Below are 25863 nucleotides of genomic sequence, written 5' to 3' on the forward strand. Positions count from 1 at the left end.
CTTAAAAAACAGAAGTATTTTCTTTTTCATCAGTGTATATCTAGCACTTAGCATGGGACCTCACATACCGGTAGGACTGAAAATGTCTACATATAAATCTATATATTTATATAATGAATGAATGGAGAAACTTGTGTCCTAAATGGCCCTATGTGTGAGCATAAGAGCCAATAAGGATAATGGAGAAATGGAAAATCATTCCTCCAAGTTTCTTCAGGTTCATGACTTGTTTCTTAATCTTTTCCTTCCACCAGGGGCGAGAGCCAGGCTGCCTACAGGTAAAGGAGAAGAACAGTGCTGCGTATCATTTTACAAACACACATCTTGAAAACAATCTCCTATAGTCCTAGAAAATGCTTGGGAAACACAATACTGTATGTTTAAACAATCTTTTCAGATTTAGAAGGAGATGGACGTGTTCATGGGGAAATAAGTCATTGTCACAAAAGTTTTTATTGGCGGGAAGGAGGAGGAGGGTAGAGAGAGAGGGAAAAGGAGAAAGAGAGGAGGGAGGGGAAGAGAGAGAGAGTAAAAAGAGAAAGATGGAAGGGTCAGACAGAGTCAGAGAGGCAGACAGACAGACAATTTCCCAGAGAGCCCAGAAGGACTCCACCTTGTCCTTCCTTTAGAATCCCCTGAAAGCTTTTTAAAAGTGCTGAGGCCGGGACTGCATGTTCCCCCCGCCCCCACATACACATTTGTGATTGATTTGATCTGGGGTACAGCCCTAGCACTTATTTGTTTCCAATTCAATAGGTGATTCTAATGTGCAATCAGGGTTGAACACTACTAAGTTAGCTGGTCTAGAATTCTTGCCAAGTAGGTGAAAGAGAAATCCCCAAGAGCAAAGACAGCCCCTGCCTGGCAGTGGCTGAGGTTGAGAACGGCTCTCTGTTCTTCGCATACAACCACAGCTCTCTGTGCCATTTGCTTTGTGTGTTCAGTGCCAATTAAAGCCCAGTAGCCATGATCAGTGTGGTGCAAATGGGCACCATTCCTTGGGCAGACGGAGAGTTGTGGGCACAGAGCCCACTGCCTGGGTTTTAAAAATTTTCTGGCTGGACTTTATTTCTAATTCTTAGAAATCTCAAATCTCCTGAAATGCATCATAAAATGATTAAAGCAGATGGGAGCTGGCATCTCTCTGGGTCTCCTACGATACATGGTGGGGGGATGGATTAGGAAATGAATCTGTTGACTTAGAAGCTGGGGATCATTTCCATCATATGTGGGTTTTATTTTCCGACTTAACTTATGATCCCTTTAGAAGCACATAAGGCAGAATCTATGTTTGTGTTTTTTCGTCCTGTCTTCTAAATTCCAAGTGTACTCACCCCCTCCGCCCCACCCCCCGCTTCTCCATAATACATGCAGCATTTGGAACCTCCTACAACTACAGTCCAGAAGGAAAACCATCTTACTGTTAGTTATGCCTAAACATACCCACAATGCAGAGAAAGGGGCAAGCCATTTACCATCACCTTAACTTCTCCACATTCTCTACGCTGAGCCTAGCTCAGGGAAGCAGCCAGGAGAACCTCCCTCCTCCAGCCTCTCTTGTTCTTGTAGTCGCTCCTCTCGTTCACCTTGGTCTTTTGTCCCCTCCCCACCAGTGTCTGGGTCTGTCTTAGAAGGAGGGTGGTACAGCCTTGGGCTCTCTTGCATTAGTTGGCACTGGTCTCCAGATTCAACAGAAGAGAGCTTCTCCAATGCGAGCATTCCTTTCTCTTGCGCATATGAACACACTCTCTCATAGCATAACTCAGATATTTTACTTTAATAAAATCTTTGCTTCTTCACTCTAACAAAAAAAATCACTCAATCCACATCAAAAGCTTCCTTCCTTTAAAAAGATCAAAAACATTAAGAAAATATAATGAAGGAAGAAAGGAGACAAGAGGGAAGGGAAACCCCATTCTGCTGTTGGACAATTAAACAACTTTTGGGTATCTTAATGTACTATGCTTTATTGAAATTAACAACCAAGGGATGTCAACCAATGAAAGTCATATATTACCCTAAGAACTAGAAACCAAAAGCAAGGATCCAAGAATGTCACCTATGTCACATAGGGTGCTGAGAATGCAGTATAAGAGGGTGTTTGGAATGGCCTGGTGGGAACACTGATAGGACAGTGATGGCGAACCTTTTGAGCTCGGTGTGTCAGCATTTTGAAAAACCCTAACTTAACTCTGGTGCCATGTCACATTTAGAAATTTTTTGATATTTGCAACCATAGTAAAACAAAGACTTATATTTTTGATATTTTATATATTTAAATGCCATTTAACAAAGAAAAATCAACCAAAAAAATGAGTTCGCGTGTCACCTGTGACACACGTGTCATAGGTTCGCCATCACTGCTGATAGGAGAATGATGGCTGTCTAGGAACAAATTGCATCTTTATTCAACTTCTTATACATCCCTTACATATGGCAGGACTAAAGGCTTGGCTGTTTCTGATAATTTTATGCATCAGCAGAATGCAGATGTACCATCATGTAAAGATGCTCAACCCATTTTGTGTCTGGTTTTGCTGATTTAAACCCCATCAGAATAATGCAGCTTATATTTTACATGTGCTATATTTATATACATTTTGTATTTGTAAAATATGTTTTTTAGTACAAAGGAGACAGGGAAATGGGTGCACAGGCCTTAAAAGAATCCAAATTTCAGATGTGGCTCTTCTGTAAGAAGTGACAGAACGCCTGTCAGAAGGAAGAGTGTCAAGACAACTGTGGGTGGTGGACATCTTTTGTTTGTTCTACCAGCAAATGGTTGCTCTTCTTCTGTTCATGACAACAGATCTTCTGGGAGATACCTCTTCCCCGCTCTCTGTTCTTGTGGTTTGGATGGTCTTGACTCTGCCCTCTGAAGGTTGGCATGTGGCTCAGTCTCAGCCAATCAGAGCATCTTATCTCCCTGGCCTTGGCAATGGATCCAGAGTTAAACATCTGACTCAAAGACAATCAAGTCTAAGATATCTGCTCCTACTGTTACAAAGGAGAAGTAGACATGGAGATATGAGTCTCTAAATCTAGATTTGCTGGAAACCACGTTGCTTCCATGAGGAAAATGCCTATCCAAGAACTGAGTGGGGCTGAGAGAGCTGGAGGGAGGGGCTCATCTGACCCCACCTAGCACAACCCACTTGTACTTGAGAAGCTGAATCTACTCTTGGGTTTTCAGATAAATTCATCAGAAATATTCTTTTTCTTATAATTTTTCATTTTTTTTTGTTTCTTAAAACCAAAAGTAGAAAGAAAACAATTAATAAGAGTCTGCCTATATACGTGCTATGAACATAATAAATAGCTTTTTATGGACTCCTAATTCTGTGTGTAAGGAACTAGATTGGTTTAGCCATTAGAACCAGGCCAGGGCATGGTAAAGAGGATGTCTGCTGGATTGGCGATTCTGTCTGTAAATGGTCAGCTCTAATGTCAGAGGATCCAGAAACTGAAATATTACATCCTTGATGACACAGGTCTGGATGTGTGTGGGTTCCGCGGCAGAGTATTATGGAAGAGCTATAAATTTGACACAAGTTAAAAAAAAGGATGAATGTAAAAATCAAGGCTTATTCTATAAGCAAAAGCCAGATAAGTTCAAGAGCTGCAGATATGAACAGAGAAGCCAAGGAAATATATATATATATAATACTGGGGAGTTGAAAGGAAATTATGGTTCTAAAAATCATTGAAAAATAACAAAACAAGGACAGTGGCCTATGAAAATCCAAACATGATTGTACTGGTCTCAGTATTCCTGCAAAAGTTCCTTCTCTGTGATACTTTGTGCATATGCTTAGCTTCCGACAAAATTTTTTTTTTCTCACACAGTGATTTGAAATGTTCTTAGTTGGCCCACATAACATTTCTATGAACCAGTGACGATCAGGGCCAAATATATTACTGGGGCAGACCAGAGGCCTAAAACTCTACCTATGCCCAAAGAACCTTTAGTAGAAATTTCAGTTTGGGAGCAGAATTAGCCTAGGAACAAACTACCCATTATCTTCACAGTGGAATTTAGCAGATTGTTCATTCAGCTGACTGGATTTCCTGTTTCTCAGCAGTACCATGGTCAGCAAGACATTTAGTATATTTGGAGTGGAATGGTGCAAAATGGGAGCTCTTATTGCCTGTGGCAGAATCCTGTTACATTCATCTTCCCTTGTCCTTTGCAAGCATGGACTTCTGATCCCTGTAAAGAACAACAGACTACAGGCCATCCACAAAGGGTATCTTATCCCTGATATCATTCAATTGGATCTGCTCTTGTCGAGCATGATGGATGCATATCATCCATTCATAACACTCTGAAAAGGGAAATGGCTCCTTTCCTTTGGTTCCTTAAGTGATGTATCACCTTTTAAGTGTCAGATTTGCTCAGTCTTACCTGTCTCTGGAATCCTCAGCCATGTGTTCTGCTCCTGCTATATCGAGGTAGGGGCTCATCTGACCCCATGTGAGCACAACCCAACAGTGCTTCCTCTCAGGCCTGCACCATGTGTCTCTCCCCTCCTGCCCCCAGGCATCCCTGCTGACTCTGGAGCATGAGATGCCTCGAGACCCATTTGGTGCCCATGCATGAACAATCCAGAATGTAGTTAATGTGGAAGGATGAACATCTGACCAATGGGGATATAAGAGCCAATGGATACCTTTGCTTCTCTCCCACCCTTGTATAAACTGTCCTGAGATGTGGTTCAATCAATGGATCAAGCACAATCTCTTGATGTTTGATACCACACAGTGTTCAGCTCAGTAATGTACTTGTGTATTATTTCCCTCCTTGCCTGCCTCACTCTTGTTTCTCCTCATTCTTGTTTCACTGAGATTATATTTTTTAATAAAGTGGTACCGTATAAGCTGTGTCTAGGACCGGGATTTCTGGGGACCCCAAGCAAAGACAATTAATATAAAGTGTGACCCTAGAATGTAGACCCTCAAGATGGAATTACTCACCAATGTGATGACAAGAGAATCCTCACTGCTAGCAGGGAGTGATAACTCTTGGCATGTAGTTTCATCGCAATTACTAATGATCCCACTGGTGGTTAATTAGGATGCAGAAAAGGTAGAAGGTGAAGCATTGGGCTATATGGTGACTGTGTGCTTGAGGTTCTGGGGTGATAATAATTATATGGAGTGAGGAGCAGGCAAGTCTCTGTTAACAGCATTGGAAGCCTTGCAAAAAAGAAAATTATATTCTCAGGGCAGCCAACTCCCAACTTAAGACACACTGTGAAACCAGGAGGGTTTTCTTAGCAGAATTTAAAGGAATTCCTATCTCCTCGGTGCTCCCAGACCTGCTGTGCCAAAACTCAGGTACAAAATTGGACAATTCCTCAAATTAGAATTGCCCATCTCCCCACCCCCAAAGGAGGTAGTAAAAGAGTAATAGCAGAAGAGCTGTGAAGGAGATTGGACGGGCAACTTTGACTGTCTTATGTATCATATTGGGGCCCTGACAGGGAAAGAGTAGGGCTCTGAGATCTGGGGTTGGGATAGCTGAGTGGACAAGGCAGAGAATCCTGAAAACACCTTCCCAACTCCCATGACTACTTCAGGCCAGTAGAAGCAGAATTCTTATACCTGTTCACAGCAGAGAATAGCTTCCCTTTGCCTAAAGACTGCACAACTTATCCTGAAGTTTTGCCTTGCAAGATAATTTTGTTCCCCTCAGGATTTGCCTCACTACTGCCCACTGCCTCCATGCTCATGGTCACTCACTGCTGTCTGGCTGATAACTCCAGCACTGTCTAAGCAGTAAGTACGATTCCTATTCTAGGAGGAGATAACTTACACACCTAAGGAACTGCAGAAGCTGGTTAATATTTTCTGCTAAGAACCAGGAAAATATGTATGGGAATGGATTTTTAAAGGTGTTGAACTAGGGTAGAATATAAGTCAGGTAATGGTACAATTTACTGACAAGGGGTATTCCACGGATTCAATGCTCTAGCAAGAGACTAGTCCTCATGGTCTGCTGGGAAGTCGCTTTGAAGTTTAGTCATCATGAGGCCTGCAGTTAAGATTCCAGAACTTCTGCAGCATAGTATTGAAGAAAGGGTCAGAAGACTCAGAGAGGTGGAAATAATATATGAATTTACTATAGAAGATCTAAGAACATTCTACGTGACTGTTCTCAGGCAAAGCCCAGAAAACCTTCCTTTTATTAGGTAACCTGGAGTAACTTAGTGAGAGAGCAGTGGCATTTTTGAGATGCTTACGGTGGCTCTCCTCAGTAGATCAATAATAATAGGTGATGTTGCCATTAAATTATGCTCTCAATGAGCACAATGTGGATGGAATTTTAAAAATGTCAGAAGCAATAAAGCAGTAATTGACTGTCATAGGCAAAAATGACATAATACTGTGTTAGACAGCAAGGCTAGAGTGGCAATACCTTGACCCACAGGGATCTGTGGTGGATGCTGATAGATCCTAGTGTTACCAGAGAGGCGAAAGAGATGTACAGTCACTAGGATGGTACTCAATTTGTATAACAACAAGAACGACAACAACAAACTTGCTAGCTGGTGAGCTGATGGCATCAGCTGTCACAATACAAAGAGTGGGTCCCTCACTTAATTTGCAGAACTAATTTCCAGATCTGGCTTATGGGTGCAGAGACCACTGGTCCATGATTGAAGTGGAGGCCCAGGCCCCTGAAGCACCACAAGCAGTTATGGCAAATATTCCTCAGTCCTTCTCCAGTGACCTGGGTTTCTGGGATAAAGTAACTATGTGGGAGAAAGGAAAATATCTCAATTTTAAAAAATATGTTCTTATTGACTTCAGAGAGAGGAAGGGAGAGGGAGAGATAGAAACATCGATGAGAAACATCGATCCGTTGTCTCCTGCATGTCCCCTACACTTGGGATTGAGCTGCAACCTGGGCATGTGCCCTGACCAGTAATTGAACCAGTGACCTCCTGGGATCATGCTCAACCAACTGAGGCACACTAGTCAGGCAAATATCTCAATTTTTAAAGGAATGTTAGATAACAAGGGTGAACTGATATTGATACTAGGGAGTTTAGGATGCCTCTAGAGATAAGGGCTTATGGAGGACAGGTAGTAAATGAAGATTTGGACCAAGTCCATTGCACGGGGTATCTAAGGCTCATATTCACCCTTGTTTATTTCCACAGTCCCTGAATCTACAATTGGGATAGATACATGCAGCATCTGGCAGATCCCTCAACTGCCCTGAAACTGCAACTCCCTCATCCCCAGGCAGGTAATATTGTGATCTTTAATTTATAAATAAAGAAATTGTGTTTCAGAAAGACTGAACTAACCTGGCTAAGGTTTTACAGTTAGTAATTGATAGAACCCAGAATTAAGCACAGTTCAGTCTGGTTCTAGAGTCTGATTCATCCGGCTTTTAACTACTGCCAGTTTGCCTATGCTTTTTGTTCGTTAACTGCAATAAACGTACTAAGGGGGTGGCGGTGAAGAGCAGCAGCTTGCCTTTGGACATATTAAATTTAAGATACCCGACAGAATCTAAGTAGACTTGTTAACAGCCAGATGGACATCTGAAGTCTATGGTTCCAGGGAGAGATCTGGGCTGGAGTTCTAACCATGGGAGCTGTCAGCCTAAAGACAATATTGACAGCCAGGAGACTGAATGAGATCAGTAAGGAAGTGAGTACAGACAGAAAGAGGAAGACAATGAAGAATGAACCTGGAGTCAATCCAGTGTTGAAGATTTGGATCATGATGGGGAGGAGACGGAGCAGTTGGGGCCAGTAAAGAAGGACAACCAAGTTTAGGCTCCGGATGTGAAGAGCCAATGGTCAAGTGCTATCGGTAGGAAAGTCATGTGAAGACTAATAACTCATTACACCTGATGATCTTATCCAGCCTGTGAGTTGTTCCTCAGTCTCTCAGCTGACTCCCTCAGAATGCACCCAAACACGTTTCTCTTTTCATCCCCCTTCTTCCTCTCAGCCAGCATTTCCACTTCTTTGCTTCTTCTAACAGAAATCTTGCAAGCTTTCACCACCTGTTCCCTGGGGCAGTGCAACCGAAGGTCCACATCCTAGTAGTCTAATGTAGAAACTGCTTTATAAAGGGAGGGAAATTAGAAAGAAAGCAAAGGCTGTAAATTTTGAGAACTACATGGTTTTAAAAATATTTTTGTGTGTTTATTGACTAAAAATAAAATAATTCAAATGCACCAGCTATCAAAGCAGTGCAGATTAAAAATAAACTGGCCACCATTTTTTTTTTTTTTTTGCAAATCAAATTGGCATTTAAAAAAATAAAACATATCCCTTATGGGCAAGACTGAGCAGACATTCTCATATTCCACTGGTGGAAGTGTTAATTGGTAAAACTTTTCCACAGGGCAATTTGGCAATATATAAGAACAATTTTTAAAGTTCCTTCTTCACACCTTTTGGTCCAGTGATTCTGCTTCTAGCAATTTATTGTAAGGAAATAATCAGAATGTACATCAAGATTTCTATAATAGGAAACTTACTTTAGTGTTGTTACTTTTAGAATTTAGAATATAAAACTCTATAAAGTTCTATATTCTGGTAGAATATAGAAGAATAACAGATATGAGAAAATGTCAACAAGGTATTGTCAAAGTAAGAAAAAACAAAATAAAAGCTATAAAGTGGTATGATTCTTATTTTATGAAGAAGAACAGAAAAAATTGAAAAGATATCAACTAAAATCTTAATAGTAATTATTTCTGTAGATGCTTGAGATTATTGAAATTTCTACTCATTCAGAAATATTTACTGAAGGCCTAGCATGTGGCAGGCACTGTTCTGGGTGCTTGGGAGACAGTGGAAATCGATAGAATTCTGGCTCTTGTAATTGCTGACAGTCTATCAGGAGGGATACAAAAATAAACAATGACAAATAAAGAAAGTCTATGTCGTTTAGGAGGTGATACGTGTTAGAGAAAAAACACAGAGCAGAAAACGTGGGGTTGGGAGTTGTATGGTCACTATTTTAAATAGGGTGGTCAGGGTAGGGGTTATTGTGAAGGTGGCATTTGATGAAGACTTTATGGCGGTGAAGGAAGTAGCCATTAATATTGAGGGAAAAGTATTCCAGATGGAAAGGTCAGCAAATGCAAAGGCTCTTCGGTGGGAGCATGTCTGATGTGTCTAAGGATGAGCACGAAACCAGTGTGGATGGAGCTGACTGAATATGGTAGTAGGAAATGAAGAGCCAGACTGGGGAGAACCCACTGGAAGGTTTTGGAAATGTTGGGAAAGATGGGTTAAGAATCTACTGCAGTAATCAAGATTAGATGATAGTATTGGGATCAAGGGAGAACAGCGAACATATTGAGAATTAGTCAGATTCTGGATATATTTTGAAAACAGTGCCAACATAATTTCTTGATGGTTTTCCTATGGGGTAAAAGAAGAGAAGTCTTTAAGGTTTGGGGGCTCAGTGATTGGGAGATAAACTTCTTAGCAATTGGGGTAGAAAGACTATGAGTTGAGCAGGTTTGTGTGGGAGTGGAGAAGATCAGAAGTTGAGTTTTAGACATGGTAAGTCTCTCCAAAGGGAGATTTACAGGAGGCAGTTAACTGTGAAAAATTTGGAGTTCCCAGGACATGTCTGAGCTAGAAAGATACACTTGGGAATCATCAGTATATAGACGAACTTGGGGAATGGGTGAACTCACCAAGGGTGTAAGAACTGTGGACAGAGAAGAGGTCCAAAGACTTCATCCTGGGGCACTCCAACATCAAGGGGTTAAGGAGACAAGTACCAACCAGAGGAGGACAGGTTGAGAAAGTGACCAGGGAGAAAAATCAAAAGAATGTGGGACAAATAAATAATTCTGCTCAAATGCTGGCAAGTTAAATAAGTTGAGAAGTGAGAACTGATCACTGACTTTAGCAATGTGGAGGTCAGGGCACTGGGGACCTTGATAAGGGTGGTTTCGGTAGAGTGTCTTGAGAAAAACTGAAGGGAGCAGCTGGAGATGGCTGAGTAGGGATGATTCCTTCTAGAAATTTTCCTGCAAGGGGACTTAATGGGTGATTGGTGGCTGACTGGGGAAGTAAGATATAAAAAAAGATTTTTTCTTTTTTTTTTAGATGGAATAAGTAGCAGCATGTATGTATACTTATGGGGAGCCTAGCCAGTCCACTGTTATCATTTATAGTCTCAAGGTAGTAAGCTGCCTGCAGATGGTATGGTTGGGAGGTCACACAAGGAATGCCTGGACAATCAACCTCCCCGTCTACTCTTTTATTTGAATTCTGAACTCTTCAATGGAGATTCAATAAGGAGGACACATTTAAAATATAAACAGTTAGGGTAGGCCTTCCAGAACAATAATCATAAGTAAGGTCTCCCCCATTTCATTGCCCTCCACATACCAACAGGCTCTTTATCCCCACTGGAAAGTCTCTGGCTTGAAGTTTCAGAAATACAGATTGAGCAGAAGCCACATAATGCTATGAATCTGTGGTAGGAAAGCCTATTTTGCAAGAAAACATTGGGGAAAAGAAAAAGTGTAGCCCTCTGACCCTACTTCTCACAGAATTTGTAACCCAGGAAACCAAAGCACTTCCTATTTGCTGTCATTTCACCAAAAGAAAGAATTATAAAGAGCAAATGTGGGAAATGAACTTTGGATATCTCTATGGGAGGGCTCTGCTTACCTCAGCTAGAACTCAAAGCTTAAATTTTAGCATCCATCCTCATCCATCTGCCAACACATGCTTGTGCTCCTTCCTACCCACCTAACATTCCCACTAGGATGCCATTTGTTCTGTTTCTCCCTCCATGGGTCCAAGATCATCATCCTCCCCTCTTACTCTTTATAAAAACCAGTTCTCAGAAAAGAATGCTAGAAGGAATGGTGGTTTAGAACAGGAAGAATTTTGTGTTAGTTTTCATTTTTCAAATGAAACAACCAAGTCTCAGAGGGTGAACTGCCCAAAGCCAACAGCCAATTTGGAAAACTCCACAAATTTTTTAATCAACCCATTTACAGTGAGGAATATTGATTGATATGTTCTCTGACAAGGGCATGTTCTAATAGAAGCCATAGTCCTGCCCTGACCGGTTTGGCTCAGTGGATAGAGCGTCGGCCTGAGGACTGAAGGGTCTCAGGTTCGATTCCAGTCAAGGGCATGTACCTTGGTTGCGGGCACATCCCCAGTAGGGGGTGTGCAGGAGGCAGCTGATCGATGTTTCTCTCTCATCGATGTTTCTAACTCTCTATCCCTCTCCCTTCCTCTCTGTAAAAAAAAAAAAATCAATAAAATATATTAAAAAAAAAGAAGCCATAGTCCTGAGCCAACAAAATGGATGCTGAAAAGTAGAAAGAGAGCTACAGCAGTCAGGGGGAAGATGTCACATTAGCCTCAAGGGTAGCCTTTGGGGTGTCTGATATTACTAAGCAGTTCTCTGATTTGTCTATTCTAGTTCTCAATGGGGAGTGATTTTCCCCCCAAGGGGGCACATGGCAATGTCTGGAGACATTTTGGTTGTCACCCTGGAGGAAGGTGCTATTGGCATCTAGTAGATACAGACCATAAATGCCGCTAAACATTCTACAGTGCAGAGGACAGCCCTCAGTCCGAATATATGACCCCAAATGTCAATCATTTCAGAAACTCTAATTTACTCTAAAGCAGCGGTTCTCAACCTGTGGGTTGAATGACCCTTTCACAGGGGTCGCCTAAGACCATCGGAAAACACATATATAATTACATTACGATTCATAACAGTAGCAAAATTACAGTTATGAAGTAGCAACGAAAATAATTTTATGGTTGGGTCACAACATGAGGAACTGTATTAAAGGGTCGCGACATTAGGAAGGTTGAGAACCACTGCTAAAGGAAAAGGAAAGAAAGCGAGAACATTACCAAAAGTTGGCTCTGGAGTAGTGTTCCATGTAGAGCTGGTCGTCAGAAAAGGGGGCCAAGTGGATGTCACTGAATGTCGGGAACATCTTTCCTAATGAGCAAAAAACAACAGACCCAAAAGTTGACTCGTGCTGCCTTCTGATTGAACGGTCCACTTACCTACTTCTTGACCACCTTCATTCTTCCATCTAGTTCAGTTATTGCACAACAGGCTAAAATACAATTTCACCTCAAAGCAAAGATAAGAAAATTAGGCAGAAGATCAGAGGGAATATAAGAAAGAATACCAAATCAAGTCCCTAAGCTACGTGCTGATAAAAGCTGATATAGTCCTAGGTGAGACATTCAACCTGGCATATTTGCCTTCCTAGCTAGTGGCTTTGTTCTTTTCTGTACGTCTTCTGCTTTGAATTCTGGGCACTTCCTTTACTTAATTTTTCTCTCTTATTCATTATAAAAGAAACTTGGCTTTGAAAATAATAAACATTTCATCATTCTATCACATTTTTATTTCCCTTCTCAGACTTGTCTGTCTATAATCATATTGACTATCTTTTTAGGTGCTATTGGAATCTATGCTTATATGCATGCTCACCATCCTCCATGCTGGTACAACCACGCTTGTATTTTGCTCCGACATCTATAGTCACCAGGAGAAAGGCAGATTCTTTGGCTGGCAAGCAAACACCTAGACGAGCATGTCTGAAATAAGACCTTTCTGAGCAGGCAGACTTGGTGATCAGCATTATTATTCTTGTATTTTTAGGGAGACCCTTTTTAATAGTCATTTATTAAACTGCACATGAAAGACAGATGAACTATTAACCCTATTTCAAAAATGAGGACTGCCTAAGAGACTGACTGGAGATGCTGCCACAAACTAATAATAATACCTAAAATGTCTTGATTTTGTTAACTTTGCCATGAACTTTTTTTCTGGGTTTTCTATGTGTTAATTCATTTAATCCTCATAACAATATAAAGTAGGTTTTATTATTATGCCTATTTCATAAATGAGGAAAAATAAGGAACAGGGAAATTTAAGTGTCTCAGCCACAATCTCAGAGCTAATAAGTAGAAGGACAAAATCCAGGGATGGAATACCCTTCGATAGTCAATGGCCCCATACTTTAACTCAAAGTCTATTAAAATAAAACAGATTGTTTTATTTAGGGTATTGTCAGAGGTAGAGAAAAAGCATGATTGTAACATCATTCATATGTCACCTTCTAAATCTCATGCGTTGGTGTCAAACAATGATTGCGTGGGGGGTTTTTCAATTTCAAGATAGAGGGCTATTAAACAACCTTAGGAAAGTAATATGTAAACTTGGGAAGCTTCAGAGGAGGATGTTCTGAGCCCAAGCCTAATAGGAATTCCAAAGATATCAGATAAAAATGGAGGAGAGGAAATCATCAATGGTAAAATATTTAAAAACTCCAAGAGTTAAAGAAAATGTCTTCTGATTCAGTGCACTCACTACATGTCCAGCACAAGAACTTTAAAAGTTCGTACTAAGAAGACTAGAAATAAAAACAAGATACTAAAAGTGTCCACAGGGGAAAAGTATGTCACTCTAAAGCATCAGGAGTCAGAATGGCACTGGACTTCTCAATAGCAGTATTAGAAACCAGAAACCAGAAAAAGGTGCCTTGAAAATACTGAAAAAAAATTGTTTTCAAGTTAAAATTCTTTAACCAGCAATATGATAATCCACGGACTCAATAAAAAGTAACTTCTAACATCTCCTTTCTCCAGAGCCTGTTAGAGAATATTCTTTGTGGAAATGATGGTGTAAGACACAAGAACGGGGAGAGAAAGTCCAAGTGTGGTAGCCATGCAATAGGACTGGTAGAGGACAGAGGGCCACAGGAGGAAGGCTTCACAGAGTAAATACTGACAGGATCTGTCAGGCCTGTTGGAAGTTGGAAAAAATTAGTAATGAGTATATAGAAAACTAAGCCAATGAAAAGAAAAGGCAACTAACTCCAGGAAAAGCAAAAGATTGCATGAGAAAATGTATAATCATATGCACCCACTATACCACCTGATTTGGCACTGCACACATTTTACATTGCGACAGTAATATAAACACATTGATGACTCATTTAACCAAATAATTACCTAGGTCCATGTTTCCTTTTTTAAAAAATATATTTTTATTGATTTTAGAGAGGAAGGAGAGGGAGAAAGAGACAGAAACATTAAAGATGAGAGAGCATCATTGATTGGCTGCCTCCTACATGCCCCCTACTGGAGATCGAGCCCACAACCCTGGCATGTGCCCCAACGGGGAATCAAACCGTGACCTCCTGGTTCCTAAGTAGATGCTCAACCACTGAGCCACACCTGCTGAGCTAGGTCCATATTTCTTTATATTAAATTCTGAATTTTAAAAAGCTCTACTCTGCAAAGCAACAGATTTTTGTAAGTTTGCAACATCATTTGATGACAAAACCTGACCTGAACTGATGTGAGTTGATTTATAATCTATATTTATCTCACTTGGCATCCATATTCATATGTTTTGTAGCAGAGATACATATAATGTGTTTCATTATGGAGTGTTGCCTCATATCTGACTGGAGGCATTAAGTAATACATGGTATATGAGTGTATTACCTTTCCAAAGTCCTCCAGATTCTGAATTCTGAAGCATATCTAGCCCCAAAGGTTAGGATAAGGTATTGAGGACCTGCATAAATATATTGAGAGGATGGGGGAAGGGAGGGTGTATCAAGAAGGGAGAGAGCTGATATGTAGGAAAGCTAACTTCTCAACCACAGAGTGACAAGAATAGCAATAGGATAACTTTACATATAAACATTGTAAATAACAGAAGAAACAGAGAATAGAGTTGAAAGGGACAGCTTTCGGGTAGCAGTCTCGGCATAGGAGGAGATGTGACAGAGGGTTCTTATTTTTCATTATAAGCCTTTTATTATTATTTGATGCTGTAAACTATGTCTTATTTTGATGGAAAATCAAAATAATTAGGGAAAAATGCAATCATTATTCCCTCAGGAACACCCAGCGTAAAAAGCTGATAAAATCAGCATTTATTTCTACTTGTCTAGTTAAAAATATATAGCCCAATATAAAATTTCATATCCACTTCAAATATCTGGGGAAATATTCAGCTTAGAAAGGCTCAATCAGTTGCACGTTAATTAACTATGTGTAAAATCTCATCACACAAAAGCACCTCACCATTTGAAAAATTCTCCAGAAAAAAAGTATAAAAATTCTTCCCTGGGTGGCACTGAGGAGGAAATCCAAGCAGCTTTGCTTCTTTCCTTTCTCTCCCACAGTTCAATTTTATCACGTGGACACAAGGCTTCCAAGTTCAACCTGGGCTGTTTTACAACAGGAACACTAATGAAGTTCTTGACGTTGGGTATCCTTTCCTAAGTTTATTTAGTTATTTTTTCACATGAGGTTTTTTTAAGTGCATATTTCTGAATCCCTAAAATTTGAAAACATGTATGGATGAGTCTCAAGCTTTATTTGTACGCACATATTGTGTCACTTGGTTAAGTATGGGTTGTACTTTTATTCCCTATTTTATCTTCCTTGGATATCAAAATAGGGAGCAATTTAGAGTAAGTAAAATTAAGGTAAGAAGCTACAATTCAGTTACCTTCTATGTCTTATTTGAAAAACATGGCTGTTAGAATTCCTTCCACTCTCTCTGGTAAAGAGTAGAAAGTCAGTGTGCGTACAGGAGTTGTGAGTGTGGGATGCAGGTCAGACAGACCTGGGGTCAAATCTCTGCTCTGTCACTTTTTTAAAAAACTTTAAATAATTTTTTTCAATTACAGTTGATATATAATATTATATTAGGGGTTTCATGTATACAACCTAGAGATTAGACATTATATAACTTATTAATTGGATTGCCCTGATAAATCTACTACCCATCTGACACCATATAGTTATTATGATATTGACTATATTCCCTATGCTATACTTTATATCCCCAGGACTGTTCTGTAACTACCAACTTGTACTTTTTAGTCCCTTCATCTTTTTCCCCAATTCCTCACCTATCTGGCAACCATCAAAATGTTCTTTGCATCTACGAGTCTGTTTATATTCTGCTTGTTCATTAATTTTGTTTTATAGATTCATGTATAAGTGATATTACATAGTATTTGCCCTCCTCTGTCTGACTTATTTACTCAGCACAATACCCTCCAGGTCATTCCATGTTGCAGATGGCAAGATTTCATCCTTTTTTATGCTTGAGTCATATTCCATTATATACTATATGCACAACTTCTTCTTCACCCATTCTTCCAATGATGGACACTTAGATTGCTTCCATATCTTGGCTATTATAAGTAATACTGCAATGAACAAATGGATGTATATGTCTTTTAGATTTAGAATTTTGGGTTTCTTTGGTTAAATACCCAGAAATAGAATTGCTAGGCCCTTCTTTGTCTCTTATTATGGCCTTTGTTTTAAAGTCTATTTTGTCTGGTATAAGTATTGCTACCCCAGCTTTTTTTTTTTTTTTTTTGCTTGTTTGTTTTCATTTTCATGAAATATCTCTTTCCATTCCTTTACTTTCAGTTTGTGTGTATCTTTCAATCTGAAGTGAATCTCTTGTAGACAGCATGTGTAAGGGTCTTTCTGTCACTTATTAAAGGTGTGCCCTTGTTAGGTTGTTTTCCTCATTGTGCCAGGACTTTTCAAGTCTATCTCCCTAAGCCAGGTCTCAATCTTGGCACTATTGGCATTTTAGGGGGATGCCTCTTTGATGCATAGAGGTTGTACTGTACTCTGAAGGATGTTTAGCAGCATCCCTGGCTTCTCCCATTAGATGCCAGTAGTGGCCCCGCCTTCAGTTATGAAACCCAAATTGTTTCCAAATGTTGCCAAATACCCCTGGGGAAGAAATATAAAATCACAAGAACCTCAACAATAACCCTTCCAATAAGTTAAAAACCTCCATCATTCACACTTTGTAAGGTTTTTACAAAATCATGCAAATTGATTAGTGCATGCAGACACTTAGTAAGCACAAAAATTATTGGACTTTATATATTTTTATCTTGATTATAAGTAGTGGTCATAGGGGAAAATAAAAGCAGTAAAAAAAAGAGCATGTTAGAAAGAACTAGCAGACCCCAGAGAGTTTATTACATTATAGAAAGCAAACACTTCATAGGGCTTTAGAGATTATTTTTAACCATATAGGTGAAGAAATCAAAGTCAAACAGTCAAGTATTAGGCCAAGTTCCTTAAGGAAGGATGTGATAGAACCAGGACAAAAATACATAACTCTGAACTGGTCACCTATACTATACTGAATCCTGTGCAGCACACTGCCGTCAACGTCCTCACGGTTGGAGACTATCTCATGTGTTATGGAATAAGATGAGAAAATAAAAGAATTGGCGCAATGGAAATGTTCTCTCCTTCCTGTCAGAATTGAACATGGGGAAAATTTTTGACAGGATTCTTGGCAAATTTTACAGACAAGTTAGCCTATTTTCTAAACCAGGATTGGCCAACTCACCATTTGCTTTCAGCCATTTTTTGGAATGAAGATAGCTCTCCAGCATCCTTTCATTGAACAGCATGTATCCCATTGGTTCAGAAATGATCACATCTACAGCCTCGGGAAGTGAGATTTCTTCAATTATCCCTGGCAGAACAATGATCTTGTCTGAAAGATGGTTATTTTTCACTAGTATCTGAAAAAGATAAAATAGAGTAGCAGTATTATTGTTATATAGAATCATAAAAAACAAGTTTCATAGGTTAGGGGTTGACAGTGTGATAGGGATGAGAGGGAAGTGACATATCTTTTTTTCTATAAACACTTCAAACAGGTTTTTTTTTAAAAAAATCTCACCTGAGAATATGTTAATTTATTTTTAGAGAAAGTGGGAGGGGGAGAGAGAGAGAGAGAGAGACATCAATATGAGAGAGAAACATTGATTGGATGCCTGTCATACCACCCTAACCTGGGATGGAACCCACAACCTAGGCAGGCGTCCTGACCTTTTTGTTGTATGGGATGATGCTTCAAACAACTGAGCCACCCGGCTGGGGCAGGTTTTTTTTCTTATTGCACACATATTTAATGTTTAATACAGATAAGTGAGAAAATTCAGATATAGGACAAATAAAAACACCTATAATTGTACCACATACAAATAATAACTATTAAGAGTTTGACACATACCCTTCCACACTCTATACAAACACTGTATATTTATATGTGTAAGTATGTGTGATCTGTGTATGTGTGTATACAGGGAATGGCAAAAGTAGATTTACAGTTGTGATACAAATAAATAATAAAATAATAAATAATAATACAAGAATAAACTCTGTAGACCAGCCGTGGGCAAACTACGGCCCGCGGGCCGGATCCGGCCCATTTGAAATGAATAAAACTAAAAAAAAAAAAGACCGTACCCTTTTATGTAATGATGTTTACTTTGAATTTATATTAGTTCACACAAACACTCCATCCATGCTTTTGTTCCGGCCCTCCGGTCCAGTTTAAGAACCCATTGTGGCCCTCGAGTCAAAAAGTTTGCCCACCCCTGCTGTAGATGCACCTATAAACCTATTTTGGCCCCACCCTGTATATGCACAGGTACTTTTTGGGATTACTCTTTACTAATGGTTTCAGCTTATTTCCCATTTTTCTGCCTGCAATAAAGATGCCAAAAAAAATTCTGTATGATAACCTTGCCCAAATTAATTATCTTGATCCTTATTAAGTTATCTCTTGATCTATTGATTCCAAAAATAATACCATATTCATTAACCTGTCTTTAGAAGTACATTTTATAGTTATGTACTCATTTTTCTTTGATGCCCTCTATATTTTATTTAATAACTTTGAACTCACTTAAAAGAGGGGCCTTGAAGAGAAGGGAATTTATTATCTTTCTAAAATAGGTCTTCCTAATGCCTAATATGACAAGGTGATTGTATGATTATATTTATGTCTTTTTACTGCCTGAAAAAAATATTTCCTAATAAATACCTTACACGTGCCAGCATAATATACAGCACATTTCTTTTTAAGTTGGGGTTCTTTGAGACCCCAAGACTCTTACATCTTTGCTCATTGTATTTATACATAGTCAGAGACCTTCATTTTGTATTTTCCTACCTTGATCCCTTTCCTCATCCTCCATGCAGTATACCATGAATTTATCATGACTCAATTCTCAATTTCTGATCACATCTTCATGTGGCTAGGGTATCTTTCACCTCAAATCCTATCTTCTAGGGTGTAACCTTATTAAATGTCATTTCTACTTTTATTAAAAAAAAAAGAAATCAAGGAATCTCTAAGGAAAAACAATAAAGAAAACTATTTGAAAATGTCATCCTTTGTCAACATTCATCCATGCACAAGGAGTCTTGGAATTCCATTCTATCATCATTCCACACGTTGGTCAAGTTCTTGGGATTGTATAGAGACCTGGCGGGAGAGCCCATTCACATGAGCGATTCTCAAAAAGACTCCATTGTGGATGGCTGCCCACACTACCTCTTCAGGTTGCTCTCTCTCTGGAGTTCCGGCCAGCACCAAACAATTCTACCAATGTGCTTTGCCACCTCCTCAATTATCAACAAGAGCCAACCCCAGCTTCTTCTTGAAAAGTAACCATTCCTTTAAATTTCATTAAAATCTTTATATGATCTTGGATTTCCTTGATTCTGTTTTTGTCACTAATACTACAAGCCTCAGTATCCTGGAGGCATACATAGTTGCTTCCCACAGACAATTAGTTTCCATGTTTTCTTAGTTCTGCCTTCCAGATATGTCTCATTTCCACTTTTTCCTTTCTGCCTGAACCAACTTGTCCAGTTCCTCATAGCTTTAAATCTGGAATTTAAAAATAGCATTTATATAACTACAATAATAATAGCAGTGCCTACTTCTTAGGCCTATGTGACATAAAGCATATTAAGGGCTAAGTATTAAAGTTATTGTTGTCATGTTAAATTTCTTAAAAATATTATTCACTAAAAAAAAATAAATGAAAATGAGTAAAAATATGAAAATGCAATTCACTTGTATTCCCACCACCCAGATGTGGTCAGGGTATATTTCCTAGCAGCATTTTAGTGCATCTCTGTTTATAAAAATATATAATATTTTGCAATTACATATTTATTAATTAATATAAAAATAATATTTTTTCTGTAATATGTTTTAGACCATATTGTTGGCATGGTTAAATAAAATACATCCAAACTTATTTGAATACTTTGCAGGTTTTTTTTCATTGAAAATTTATTGACCTCCCATAGAACAACCTTTAGGAAACAATGAAAACAGTTATTGGATATTCCTATGTTTGAATATAATTTCTTGACAGACATTTGAAAGTAGGAACTAAACTCAACCAGCTTTAAGACACAAGAGCAGCCAATTTCAGAGATAAAACATATAATAGTTTTTTAGTCAGTCTTGCTGTCCTTCACCCTTGGTTTACATCATTCTCAGTAGAGACCATTTATGTCACTTCCTATACCTTTCTTCCCAAACTGAAACTCAGTGCCACTGTCCTTTCCAGGAAAAAGGGCACTTCGGTCTCTCCCTCCAAGTGCTGGAAGAGGCCCTTATGCAGCAGAAGGCTCCGTCCTCTATCGTATTCATTGTTGCACCGGTTTTCACTGTGTGACCTGGTTCTTCAGGACAGAGGGCGTTGAGGATAGAGGGAGATTCCAAATAAAGGCTCTTCTCCCAAGATACCATCAAGGTACAAGAAAACCCATGTCATATTCTTGTTTCCATTCTGTTTCCTTGGTATTACATGGGGTTTCAAAAGCCTGTTTCAATAGTCCTGTCACTTGTTATCACACACACACACACACACACTCTCTCTCTCTCTCTCTCTCTCTCTCTCTCTCTCTCTCTCTCTCTCTCTCTCGGTGGTAGTAGCAGCAGAATTCCTCCTTATACTATCACAATAACTTCCAAGATAGGTCAGGGATAATGTCACCTGGTATCCTGCTGTTCTTATCTTATTGGGGAGGATCATTGAGTTACACGTGTTATGTAAGTGTTGGTTATCTTTGCCTGCTCAGTTTGGAAGCTTAATTAGTCTTAGAGGCCATACTACACAATGTAGCCCTCAATTATATTTTCTCTTAAAGCAGTGGAAACAGCAAGAGTTTGGAGGTGGAATACTTGGGTGCTGGTTGTGAATCCTGGACTCACTAGCTGTAAGACTGTGGCCTAGACACATAATTTCTTGGAAATCCATTTTTTCTCCTATAAAATGAGAATAAAAATATTACCTGTTTCACAGTGTTATTTCAAGGACAAAATCAAATGAGAAAGAACAAAGAAATATATAAGTTAAAGAGAATATAGATTAAATGGAAGAAGAATTTAAAGACAAGATGATAAATCAATAGAATGAGATTAAAAGAGAGATTTCAGACCCAAGGAAACAAATCAAGAAGCAAAGCAACATAATCCTATATAATAAAAAGCTAATATGCAAATGGTCTTCACACCCTCATGCCATCACGCCATGACCGCTCAGCCACTTAACACTGGGGAGAGAGGAATGGGGACCAGCCAGGCACAAATGAGCTTGCAAGAGAGGAATGGGGACCATCTAGGCACAAATGAGTTCATGAGAGAGGAATGGGGACCAGCCAGGCTGCAAATGAGCTTGCAAGAGAGGAATGGGGACCATCCAGGCACAAATGAGCTCATGAGAGAGGAATGGGGACGAGCCAGGCTGCGGCCCGGGAGAGGGACAAGCTGCCTGTCCTGCGGTCCCAGGCACCAGTGGCTGTGCCTGCACCTATGGCCTGGGAGAGGGACAATCTGCATGCCCCATGGTCCCTGAAGTCCTGGGCACCAGCGGCTGCGCCTGTGGCCCAGGAGAGGGACAAGCCGCCCGCCCTGCAGTCCCAGGCACCTGTGGCTGCGACCCGGGCAAAGCCACCCACCCACGGTCCCCTGTGGTTGTGGCCGGACCAGGCAAAGCCAGCCCAGGTTCTGGGTGCCTGCGGCCAGCCAGAAGGAGGGAAGCTCGGGTCCCAGGTGCCTGCTACTGGCCAGAGGAGGGAATCCTGGGTCCCGGTGTGGGGTGAGGCAGAGGCGGTTAGGGGCAATCAGACCAGCAAAGGAGTAGTTAGTGACGATTAGGCTGGTAGGGGAGTAGTTAGAGGTGATTAGGTAGGCAGAGGTGGTTAGGTGCGATCAGGCAGGCAGGCAGAGGGGCTTGGGGTGATCAGGCAGGCAGGCAGGCAGAGGGGTTAGGGGTGATCAGGCAGGCAGGCAGGTGAGTGGTTAGGAGCCAGCAGTCCCAAATTGCGAGAGGCAGTCGGATATTCCCCGAGGGGTCCCGGATTAGAGAAGGTGCAGGCTGGGCTGAGGGACCACCCCCCCCCTCCGTGCACAAATTTCGTGCACCAGGCCTCTAGTTATAGAATAATACACAATATCTAAGAAAATAATATATTACACTCAAATTATATATAATAATTTTACAAAAGCATTTGGCATACTAGAGCTAACAATATTCTTAATTCTATGGCTTAAAAATATCACCCCCAAGAAATATACATTCTAGGCAAAATTTTGAACATGTATAGAAGATAACCTGTCCTAAAATTTTAAAAAATATTGGTAGTTATAAAATAAAATTTTAAAATAAAATGAAGTAACTAGTGACAGTGAAACGAATGAATAAATGATGGTAACCCTGAATACTATTCAACAGTGAGAAAGAAAGGACTGGAGATATATGTGTTAACATAAATTAATTTAACAAGCAGAATTTTAAGCTGTGGGGTGAGGGAGGAAGCAGGCTGCTGAAGAAAATGTAACATAAATCATTTTATAAAAAAGTTCAAATGTTTTCAATAGTAAACTGCATTGCTTGATCTTAAACTGGGTGTGGATATAAATGTGTTTATTTGTTTAGTATTCTTTACACCTTATATTTATGCTCACCTCTATTTCTATATGCACGAAATATTTTATAATAGGCAATTTAAAATTACGCTATTAATAGAAAAGCTTGAGATTATCATAATGAATGCAGATTTTTAAAAGGCATACTGATTTCTGCAATCAGAAAGAAGCTAATAGGCAGGGAAGACAGATTAAAACAAAACAGCATAAAGGTACTTCAGACATAGAAAAATGGAATAGAAAAATCACTCAAAGGTATACTAAAAGAAAGTCCTCTGAAAAAAACCTGAATTTGTTAAAAGAAAAAATACATTGTGGTCACAGGAAAATTTCATATAGTAATGGTAACATGGAAATATATTCTGGTCAAGATTTTGGATTTAGAGAAAAGAAATTCCTTGGGCACCCAGGCGAAATGAATCACCTTAAAAGTGTAAGAAAGTCAGGCTAGCATTAGACTCCTCCATAGTCACATTCATTTGGAAAACAATGGAACAATGATTACAGAATTTAGAAAAAGCAATAATTGTGACCAAAAGAAAATTAAATCCAGAAGGTGCGATTCACATTTTCAACATGAAAAAACTCAGGGTATATAGCACCCATAAGCCCTCTTCAAAAATGCTTTGCCAAAAATAAAAATAAATAAATCCACATAATTAAGAGATAAATTTTTTAAATTGGCAATAAAGAAGCTAAAATAAAAGACTAATGATTAGAAATGGATTCATGCATTCTAATAATTCTATCATTTTATAATTCCAGAAACTGAATGCTAACCATTCCAATTTTATAGGCTGCTATAAAATTAATCCAAAATGATTAATCCACAGTGTGAGGGAATAGAAAATATTTTCAGATATAGAAAACCTCAAAGGTTTTCTGTGTGTAACAAATATAAAATCAACAGCAGCAACAACAAAAGACACAAGGAATCAGTCAAGAGGAAAAGATATAAGAAAAAGGATAACGTAGGTAGAAGAAAGAGTAGCAATCTGAGCATGAATTAGAAGTGAATAAATCTGAAAAGAAATTAAAAGTTTACCCATTTTTGATATGTAGACTATTCTTTTTGGAGTAGCGAGAATCAGTGACATAAGATGATATTTCCTTTTCTTTTTTAAATATGTTTTTATTGATCTTAGTGAGAGAGGATGGGAGAGGGAGAAAAAGAAGCACGTCAGTTGGCTGCCTCCTGCACACTCCCCTAGTGGGGGCTGAAACCTGGGAATGTGCCTTGACTGGGAATCAAACTGTTGACCCTTTGGTGCATGGGATGACGTTCAACCAACTGAGCCACACTGGCCAGGCTAACATTTCCTTTTCTATGGGTCCAATGAAATCACTTGGTTCCATAGGGAAAGATATTTATATGATCATTATACTTTATATGCTTTTCTGGAGGTTAAATTTTCAGAAGCAAGCTACAGACAAAGCATTAAAAACTGATTATTCTAAACCTTGACAATCTAGAAATAATATAATCAAACAAAATTGGGAGGTGCGTCTGAAGACAACAGTTCCTCTTCGACTATACTGGGAGTCAACGGTATATTCAAAGAAGATAACTCAGGAAACAGAAAAACGGGTATTAGGATATAGAGTGATAAAAAGTGATGATGGCAATCAGCTAAATAACTAAAAAATCAAAAGCTCGGAGTGGTTCACTGGGAAACGTGATTGGGCATGAACGGGTGGGTGGGAGATGATTCTGTTTTCTTTTAGACCGACCTAAATTGCTTGATTCCCCTTCCTCATGTACAGTTACCACTTTAATGGGAAAGAAAAAAGCCAGTGAGCAGCCAGCCCCCCAAACAACAGGACCTCTAACCAATGTTTCTTTTATTTCCCTTCAGCCCCATTCCTTAATGGCAATTCTGAACCGCTGCTCAGACATTTAAAAAAGCAATAGTAAACTTACTGTTAAAAAGTTCAGTGGCTTTAATTTACTTAAACAGAATGTTTGAGCTAAAGTTTTTTGCTAACTACTTTTTCTGAGCCCATCATTTTATAATCGGGAAATTGAGTCCTAAGGGGGGTCAGTGTCCAACCTAAGGACACGCCGCTAAACAGGGGTGGGCTTGGATGAAAGTGGTTATATTTGTCAATGTGTTTCAACAAGTTTAGTTCATAACTATTTTTTTAAATATATTTTATTGATTTTTTTTACAGAGAGAAAGGGAGAGGAATAGAGAGTTAGAAACATCCATGAGAGAGAAACATGGATCAGCTGCCTCCTGCACATCCCCCACTGGGGATGTGCCCACAACCAAGGTACATGCCCTTGACTGGAATCGAACCCGGGACCCTCCAGTCCGCAAGCCGACGCTCCATCCACTGAGCCAAACCGGTTAGGGCAGTTCATGACTATTATTGATGATAGTGGCATATGGCCTGGCTCCTTTCTGAGAAGGGTCTGAAGAGGAAGTACCTGCGGTTTCTGTCTCCCTCTCCCCCCCCCCTCTTTTTTCCTTTCTCCCCCTCAGTGCACACCTGCCTCCCTCCTGTAATCAAGGTGATTACAGCACTGAGCACTGCCTATGACCCCTCTTGGGCCACTGGTGCTTAATTATCAGTGTGCAGCAAACAGGGCTTGTGAAATTGGCTGCTGAGAAAGAATAAATGGGCCCCTGGAGGAACCAGCCAGAGACGTGAGCGCAGAAAACCTCTGCAAACAAGAACTATTTGGCAGGGCAACGAGGAGAGCACAGAGTGAGGAAGACAGAATGACAGATGAGGGAGACAGATGCAGAAGGAAGGGAAAGAGTCAAAGAAAGGGACTCCTCCTTGCTTCTCTTTGGGATGACTTAGGGCAGAATGGGAGGAGTCCAGACGCTTCTCTGTACTGAGTAATTATATGCCCCTTTATCACTTGCAGAATTTCCAAAGGTGGCAGAAGGAAGTCACAGGAAGCTTTCATGAGGGAAATGCTGCCAATCCTGTAGTTTGGCCGCCAACAAAACAAAACAAAACAAACAAAAAAACCACACTGGCAACTTTAATACAGATAGTTGTTTCCCTTTAAAGATGTTCCAGAATGCTCAAAAACTGGGGAAA

At 39.7% G+C, this 25863-nt stretch overlaps 1 protein-coding gene across 1 annotated transcript in view; it reads right to left on the minus strand.

Annotated features, from left to right (window-relative positions):
* Positions 1–25863, minus strand: part of LOC102417416 (histone-arginine methyltransferase CARM1-like) — a 214310-nt gene that overhangs the window by 19620 nt on the left and 168827 nt on the right. The window contains exons 6-7 of the mRNA XM_006094114.3: positions 17410–17587; positions 11883–11973 (exon numbers count right to left, since the gene is read on the minus strand). Coding sequence (XP_006094176.1) covers positions 11883–11973; positions 17410–17587 — 269 coding nt within the window. The remainder of the gene's footprint in view (positions 1–11882; positions 11974–17409; positions 17588–25863) is intronic.

This window comes from Myotis lucifugus, unplaced genomic scaffold, assembly GCF_000147115.1.
Source record: "Myotis lucifugus unplaced genomic scaffold, Myoluc2.0 scaffold_130, whole genome shotgun sequence".
Lineage (NCBI taxonomy): Eukaryota > Metazoa > Chordata > Mammalia > Chiroptera > Vespertilionidae > Myotis > Myotis lucifugus.